Here is an 8,214-nt window from a genome sequence, read left to right as displayed (position 1 = left end):
ATTCATATATGCTTAATTCTAGCCCCAATACTTAGAAATTTTCTTGTCGAGATTACTATTCATGGTACTATTCAAGTCAAAATATTGACTTTCTTATGCTTAAAAGGTATGGGAAATCCAACTATACCCACATACCACATTTTGGTTACCAATTTTGTTAGTTTTGGTTGTTTTCTCAAATCTTAAGTCTTTTAGGCACAAATTTCAAATTTTTAGTTTTGGTGTCTTATTTTGCATTGTTCCATTGGTCATGTTGCTGTGGAAATTTGGCTAAGGTTTCTTCATAGAAGTTGTTCCTTATTGTCTTAACTTTATTTCCCTTTTTGAATCACTCCATTTGGAGTTTTGTAGCCTAAGTTATAGCCATTTGAACATGGCTGGCCGGATTTAGTTTTACCCAGAATTCTGGGCATTCACTGGATAATGGCAGTTTTTGTAGGTTGACTGCAGGTGGCTTTTCAAATAGGTTATGGTCAAAATTTGGGTTTGTTTTCTTCATAAAAGTTGTAGGGCTATGTCTCAGCTTTCTACCGGTAAAAGTTCAGGTCATTTGGACCTCCCTAGACCAAGTTATGATCATTTACGTAACTACTGTTCATTTGGTCATTTTTGTACAGGTCAGTTTGCCAATTCCAGATTTAGCCTAATTGTTCACTAAGTTATTGTCACTTTCTGGGCATGACTCCTAAATGCAAAATGTGCCATTTTGTGTCTAGTTTCATTCCCAATTTGCCTCACACCAATTAGTTTGGTAAATTTTTAGTTTTGGTCCTTGAAATGGACCTAGGTCATGTTGCCTACAGATTGACCCTCTCTAATCCGAATTGGAACTTGGTTCCAACAATTCATACACACTACAAATGGTCACAATTGACCATTTCTCAACTCAAATAAGGTCAATAATATCATTTGGCCAATTCTCAAATTTTTCTTCAATTTTTAACAATCTCCAAACCCTAGTTACATGTATTTGAACTCTAATGCAAATTTAAAGTGTATATTCATGATTTATACACTTAATTCACTTCAAATAACTATTCAAAACCATCAAACTCATTTATATAAAACCCTAACCCTAGCTGGATGAATTTCATATTTGGTCCCTCAATAATTGTTTTCTTTTAATTTCAAGTAGATTTCTAGATTAATTGAGTCACAAACACATCTAATAAACTTAAATTTTCAAATTCAATTGCTTACCTCCACTTTGTTTTTCAATCTTTAATTATTCTCCTTTTTTCATCTTTCTTTCTTGCTCAATCACCTTCCCAAGTGAAGTTAACAAGCTTTAATGGAATAATTTGCAGGCAAAGTAGGGTTAAGTGAGGGAACAAAAGCTTGAGATCAAGCTTTAACGGAGGTTTTGTAATGGAGAAGTGAGGGAAAGGTGGGCGGCACACTAGGAAAAAGAAGATCAAAAATGATTTTTTTTCTTTTCTTTTTTGTTATTTTATGTCTCATTTAACAAGAATTGACTTGGTCAATTATGTAGGGAAATTAAAATGGATTTTGACATCATGATAATGTCATCCAATGATGTATTAAACTTTTTCTTCTTTTTTCTTTCTTTTGCATTTATTTTTTCATTAGTCTTTAATTTAATTCTTGATCTCGAAATTTTCATTTCTCCGATTTTATTGGACAGTTAGGTTAGGAGTCAGCTCTAGAGGTAAATTGACTAAATTGCCCCTTGCTAGTTCAATCCGGTTTGCAAGTTATTCGATATTTCTTCCGGATTCTTGACCTAATTATTTGACCTGTTTAACAATTCTTTTATGTGATTTTTATCTTTTCCACTGTGTTCGCAATAGTCCTAAGGACCGCAGCATCACATTTTACGATTCGAAATTTGAGTTTAGATCGACATCGCAGTCCTTCCCGAGAAGGTCACCCATCGCTGTGACTTTCAGCTCATTTAACTTCATGTGTTCGGTTTTTCTTATTTATACTTAACTATTTGGCAATTACTAATTATTTGTGTTCAGGGCTTATCTAAGTGTCTTAGACGTAGTTCTACTTCTCTTAATTGTCCGGACCAACACCAGTCACCGAAACAGTAAAATATACCAAGCTATACAAATAGGGGTGTTACAGTTATAGGGTATAAAATAGAAGACCTGAAAGGGATTAATCTTTTAATTTGCATGCATAGGATACCTATGGAGGAAAACAACAAACTCACTATTGAACACCAAAGAAGGCTTAACCCAAACATGAAAGAAGTAGTTAAGAAAGAAATTTTGAAACTATTATATGCAGGTATTATATACCCAATTTCTAATAGTAAATGGGTTAGTCCAGTGCATGTAGTGCTTACGAAAGGTGGGACAACTGTCATTCAAAATGCAAATAATGAATTGAACCCTACTAGGGCAGTCATTGGTTAGTGCACGTGCATAGATTATAGGAAATTGAATAGTGCCACCAGAAAAGACCATTTTCCTCTCCCTTTCATAGATCAAATGCTAGAAAAGGTTAGTAAAACATTCCTACTTTTGCTATCTAGATGGGTATTCAGGATTTTTTCAAATTCCTATTCACCCAGAAGACCAGAAAAAGACTAGATTCACATGCCCTTATGGAACCTTTGCATATAGAAGAATGCCCTTTGGTCTTTGTAATGCCCTTGCTACTTTTCAAAGCTGCATGATGGCCATTTTTTCTGATTATATTGAAAATATTATGGAAGTTTTTATTGATGATTTTTCTATCTATGGAACTACTTTTGATGAATGTCTAGCTAATTTATCGAAGGTGTTGCAAAGATTTGAAGAATTAAATTTGATTCTGAATTGGGAAAAATGCCACTTCATGGTAAGGGAAGGTATATTTCTTGGGCACCTGGTATCAGAAAGAGGAATTGAAGTTGACAGGGCAAAAATCGAAATTATTGAAAAGATGCTACCACCAGCATCAATCAAGGGAGTAAAAAAAGATTTTTGGGACATGCAGGCTTCTACAGAAGATTTATTAAAGATTTTTTCAAAATAACTAAGCCATTGACTAATTTTTAAGTCAAGATGTTCCTTTTGATTTTGATAAAAATTGCCTTGTCTCTTTTAACAAGATCAAAGAAGCCTTGATTTCAACACCAATAATGCAACCACCTAATTGGGAACTACCATTTGAGGTGATGTGCGATGCAAGTGACTATGCGGTTGGAGCAATGCTCGAAAAAAGGAAAGATAAAAGGCTTCATGCCATTTACTACGCCAACAAGACACTTGACGACACACAAATCAACTATGCTACCACGAAAAAGGAATTCCTAGCAGTGGTGTTTGCAATTGACAAATTCAGATCCTATCTTCTTGGATCAAAAGTCACTGTATATATAGACTATGCTGCCATTCGGCTCCTCTTGAACAATAAGGAAGCAAAGCCAAGATTGATTTTATGGATCTTACTCCTATAAGAATTTGACCTTGAGATTAAGGACAAAAAGGGACCCGAGAACGTAATAGCTGACCACCTCTCAAGATTGAAACAGGAAGACATAGGGGACATCAAGGATTTACCAATTGATGACTCATTTCCTGATGAGAGATTACTAGCACTCTCACAAGCTCCATGGTATGCTGACTTTGTTAATTATCTTGTATGCAGGGTATTGCCACCAAACATGTCTTATCAGCACAAAAAAAAAAATCTGCATGATGTGCACTTCTACACATGGGAAGAATCTTTGCTGTATAAGAGATGCAATGATGGGCTGATAAGGAGATGCATACCAAAAGAAGAAATCGAGAGCATTTTACAGCATTACCATTCATCACCATATGGAGGACATTTTAGCACAACAAAAACAACAGCCATGATTTTGCAAACAGGATTTTTCTGGCCAAATCTATTTAAGGATGTGAGATCCTTTGTGTTGACTTGTGCTCAATGCCAAAGAACAGGAAACATCTCAAGAAGGAATGAAATACCACTGCATGGTATACTTGAAATTGAACTATTTGATGTATGGGGAATAGACTTCATAGCTCCATTTCCATCCTCCTTTGGAAATAAGTATATTCTAGTTGGTATTGATTATGAGTTGAAATGGGTAGAAGCAATCACTACACCAATAAATCATGCTAAAGCGGTCACAAAATTCCTTAAGAAGAACATCTTTACAATATTTGGCACACCACGGGCAATAATCAGATGGAGGAAGTCACTTCTGTAATCAATAATTTTAAACATTATTGAAGAAATATGGAGTGACTCACAAAGTGGCAACCCCTTACCATCCTCAAATCAGTGGTGAAGTAGAAGTTTCAAACCAAGAGCTGAAATATGTCCTTGAGAAAACAGTCAATCGCTCAAGGAAAGACTAGTCTATGAAATTGGATTATGCATTGTGGGCATACCGTACTACATATAAAACTCCCATTAGAACAACACCCTTCTGCTCGGTTTATGGAAAATCTTGCTACCTCACCGTCGAACTTGAACACAAAGCCTATTGGGCAATCCAAACCCTCAATTTTGACCTGAAGGCTACTAGTGAAAAAAGGCTTCTACAGCTTAATGAGCTGGAAGAAATCAGGCAAGATGCTTATGAGAATGCTAGAATCTTTAAGGACAAGACCAAAAGATGGGGAGTTGTCCTGCTGTTCAATTCAAGATTAAAACTCTTTTCAAGGAAGTTGAGGTCAAGATGGTCCAGACCCTTTAAGGTAACTCAAGTCTTCCCACATGGAGAGGTGGAAGTATGGAATGAAACCTCAGGTGCCTTCAAGGTTAATGGGCAAAGATTGATGCCATTCTTCCCAGGGGATAAAATTGAAGATGGATTCACCCAATCCTACAGTACCCTTCCATCTTAACAATAAAGTTGAAGAACAGTCCGACTAATGACTATAAACAAGCGCTCTTTGAGAGGCAACCCAAACACATTTGTAACCCTTCTTTCTATTTTCATTACTTTACTTTATGTTCTTTAATTTTTAAAGGTACCCCAAATCACAATCCTACAAAAGCAAGGAACGAAAGGCAAGGGAGGAGTGGAAATGTTAAGTCAAAACCACACAAGAGGAGATTGTACAAAATCGGGGAAGTAACTCTGTTGCTAATATTTGCATTCATCTCATTCATATAGACATTAGCATGAATCAAATACATATAAGAGATAACTGGAGAGCCAAAAATTTACACGGGCTATGTATAAATTTTACACTCCCCATGTAACATCCTAGAACTCTGAAACAACATCTACATAAGCTCTAGAAACTTGCACGGGTTGACCCCATGTAATGTTACACGCCCCATGCTTCATAAATGGAGAGAAAAATTTTTGAGTTTAAGGGAGACAGAGAGTTACATGGGTCCTCAAAACAAATTTACACGGGCTGTGTAACTAGGCAAAGGAGGGAACTTAAGGACAGAAAGTTACAGGGGTCCTCACGCTGGGATCCATGTAGTGATATACGACCCGTGTATCAAGTCGCAGACGCGATACCAGGGGTGTGAAATGCCTAAAAACAAAGGGACAAATGACCTTTTAAATTCTCCTAACACCCCTTCAACTCCCATTCTTCCTCTCCACCCCTCTTCTTCTTTAAAAACCTCTCAAATCTCCTCTTTTCTCATAAAACCCTAGCTTTTCCTCCTCTCCAAAACACCATTGGCACCTGCTAAGAGACCAGTAAGAAGAATGGGCTCTTCCTCTAGGTAAGGAAGAGATTACTCACCATCACCACCCCAGCCATCACCACAATGCTCAAGAATAAGGTAGCCACAGCAAAGCCCACCTCCCGCACAATAACCCACATAGCCCACACAACTGAAATTCTCCCTTGTTTGGCTTTTCCGCGACTCCACCCAAGGAGATTTGTGCACACGGCTCAACAACAGGAGAATTATCTCCATAAAATACATGGATTTTGGGTTGCTGGAATAACTCGGCATCGATGGACTACTTCACAGTATCAGATGGATTAGATTTGCCCAACTCCAATTCCCAGCCTATCAAGACCCCACTCTGGAGTTCCTTGAGAGCTTCAAGGCCACTTTATGGCCCACGGACATAGAGGACAGGGGCAGGATTGAGTTTAGACTACTGGGCATTGACCCGGCGATGGACATGGATGAGTTTAACATGGTGTTCGGCTTTGACAACACCGGGTTCCAGGAGATCCCGCAAAATAGGATGATCTATAATAGCGTGGATTTCTGGCTCTCCATTACCCTGAACACTGATGTCTACAACTCCAGCAAATCCAAATCCTCCGGTATCACTAGCCCCGCTCTAAGGTATATGCACAGGTTGGCCGCTCACACCATCACAGGCTGTGGTGAGAGCTTAGGCATCGTCAATGCCAACGAGCTTTTCTTCTTGTGGTGCATGGTCACGAGCCAACGTTGTAGCATCGGATTCTTCCTTTATAACCATCTACACCGCATAACTCACTAGTCGACGGGGCACATAGTGCTTGGCAGTCTCATCTCAGCCATCGCACTCCATTTCGACTTCGTCCTTGGGCATCACAGGCTGTGCTCCATCGCTAGCATCACCAGAATCGACTAAACTGTCTACATATCAATGGGGATATGTAAGAAGGTTGGGAACAGTTGCTTCCTAGTTGATGCCGAAGGGAACATCATCCCTAGGTGGGAAGAAGCACAGGAAGACCCTAGTGAACCCTCACAGGCACAAGAGGAAGCCCAAGAGCCACTCCACCATGAGTCCCCTGCTTGAGTGCCTCCATACATACCACCACCCACAGACCCCATCCTTGCCTACCTTCAGCATATGGAGACCACTTTAAACAATAGAATGTAAGCACTCGAAGACAGCCTCCAAGAAGCTCACAACAAGTTTGATATGATAATAGAGAAGCTCGACGGAGAGGGACCATCATCACCATTAGAGACTTTCTAGAGTTAGGACTATAGGATAGGTTCTTTCATGTAAAAACTTATATGCCTTAGTCCTAAACTGTGCTTATAGGTCTCTGTTACTTGCTTTTTGTCCAAACTTTCAACTTTTAATACATAATATGCTTTTTCATAATTTTTGTGCTATATCTTAATTTTGCATATTGTGTTACCATCGAGGACAATGTCAGATTTGAGTTTGGGGGTACAGATCCATTTCATGCACTGCATATCATTACATTTTATTACATCACTTAATTATATCCATATTATACTTGTGTATCAAAAATCCAAAAAATTTTGCAAAATTTTGAGATTTTCAAATATTTTTAACTTAGAACTATAACAAAAAATATTAATAAGCTAATAATTGGACTCCATGGTATTGAGGAAGGAATATATCTGGATAGGCAAAAATGAATTTAATTTGTTGTTTGTGAAAAACTTAATCTCCTTAGTAGAGTTAAACTAGTTAAACCCCTTCATAGCTATTAATCTGTCACATTAAACTTGCAAAATTAAGAGAAAATTTTTAAAATACAAACAAACCTAAAAATGCATCACCAGCTCTAGAACATGTCTCTTGGACCTATCGAGGTGAAATCCTAGCATATGCTTGATAAAGAGATGATTAAGGCATTCTTTGATATAGCCTCACTAAGCCTTAGCCATCCCTAATTAAAATATATATCCCTTGCAGCCAACTTAAGCCTATATCTTTACCTGTATAATTTTCCTTGTTTATCCATAAATATTTACCTAGCCCCTAGCATAAACACTTACCTCACCCTTTTGAGATAGTCTAATGTATGAAGGATAGGTATATCTAAGTGTAAAAGAAAACATGGCGAGAAAGTGTGAAAACCTAGAAGAGTGCAAGTGTGTAATTAAAGTCAAAGTAAAATTTGCCTTTCCAACCCAATAAAAGGAATAAGTTTGGGGGAGAGGACAAAAAGGGACATAAAAAAAAAGTCCCAAAATAAATATCATGACGATACGCTTAGCACTATGACGAACCCTTCTTCCTCGTACAAAATCAACAGAGTAAACTTGGTATACTGAGAACTTTATGCATGAAAACTACCCTCATATTTGCATTCCTTAAGACCCTTCATTGGTAAGCAAATCATCATCCCTTAACCCCATTACAACCTCTCTAAAGACCTTTTGATCTTTTAAAAGTGTGTGCTGCATTAGTGGAGATAGGGAATTGAGATGTGCCGATAGAGTTAGAATTGAGTCACTTCATCACAATTATCCATAATAGAGGTAAATTTGAGGGGAGTAAGTGTTTCCTAAGTCTATCCTGATAAAATAGGTTATTTGTGACTTATTAATAGCCTTGTA

The 8,214-nt window shown here is 37.7% G+C and overlaps 2 protein-coding genes across 2 annotated transcripts; both read left to right on the top strand.

Moving 5' to 3' along the window:
- The first annotated feature begins 3,097 nt into the window (after positions 1-3,097).
- Positions 3,098-4,325, top strand: LOC131180671 (uncharacterized). The gene is made up of 4 exons (XM_058148023.1): positions 3,098-3,328; positions 3,437-3,573; positions 3,607-3,859; positions 4,200-4,325. The coding sequence occupies exons 1-4, from the start codon at positions 3,098-3,100 to the stop codon at positions 4,323-4,325; spliced, it is 747 nt and encodes a 248-aa protein (XP_058004006.1).
- A 3-nt stretch (positions 4,326-4,328) lies between these two features.
- LOC110642477 (uncharacterized) lies at positions 4,329-4,817 on the top strand. The gene has a single exon (XM_021794556.2). The coding sequence runs from the start codon at positions 4,329-4,331 to the stop codon at positions 4,815-4,817; it is 489 nt and encodes a 162-aa protein (XP_021650248.2).
- The last annotated feature ends 3,397 nt before the right edge of the window (positions 4,818-8,214 follow it).

Source organism: Hevea brasiliensis, chromosome 6, assembly GCF_030052815.1.
Source record: "Hevea brasiliensis isolate MT/VB/25A 57/8 chromosome 6, ASM3005281v1, whole genome shotgun sequence".
NCBI classification, from domain to species: Eukaryota; Viridiplantae; Streptophyta; class Magnoliopsida; order Malpighiales; family Euphorbiaceae; genus Hevea; species Hevea brasiliensis.
This window is presented reverse-complemented; position numbering and strand designations above follow the sequence as displayed.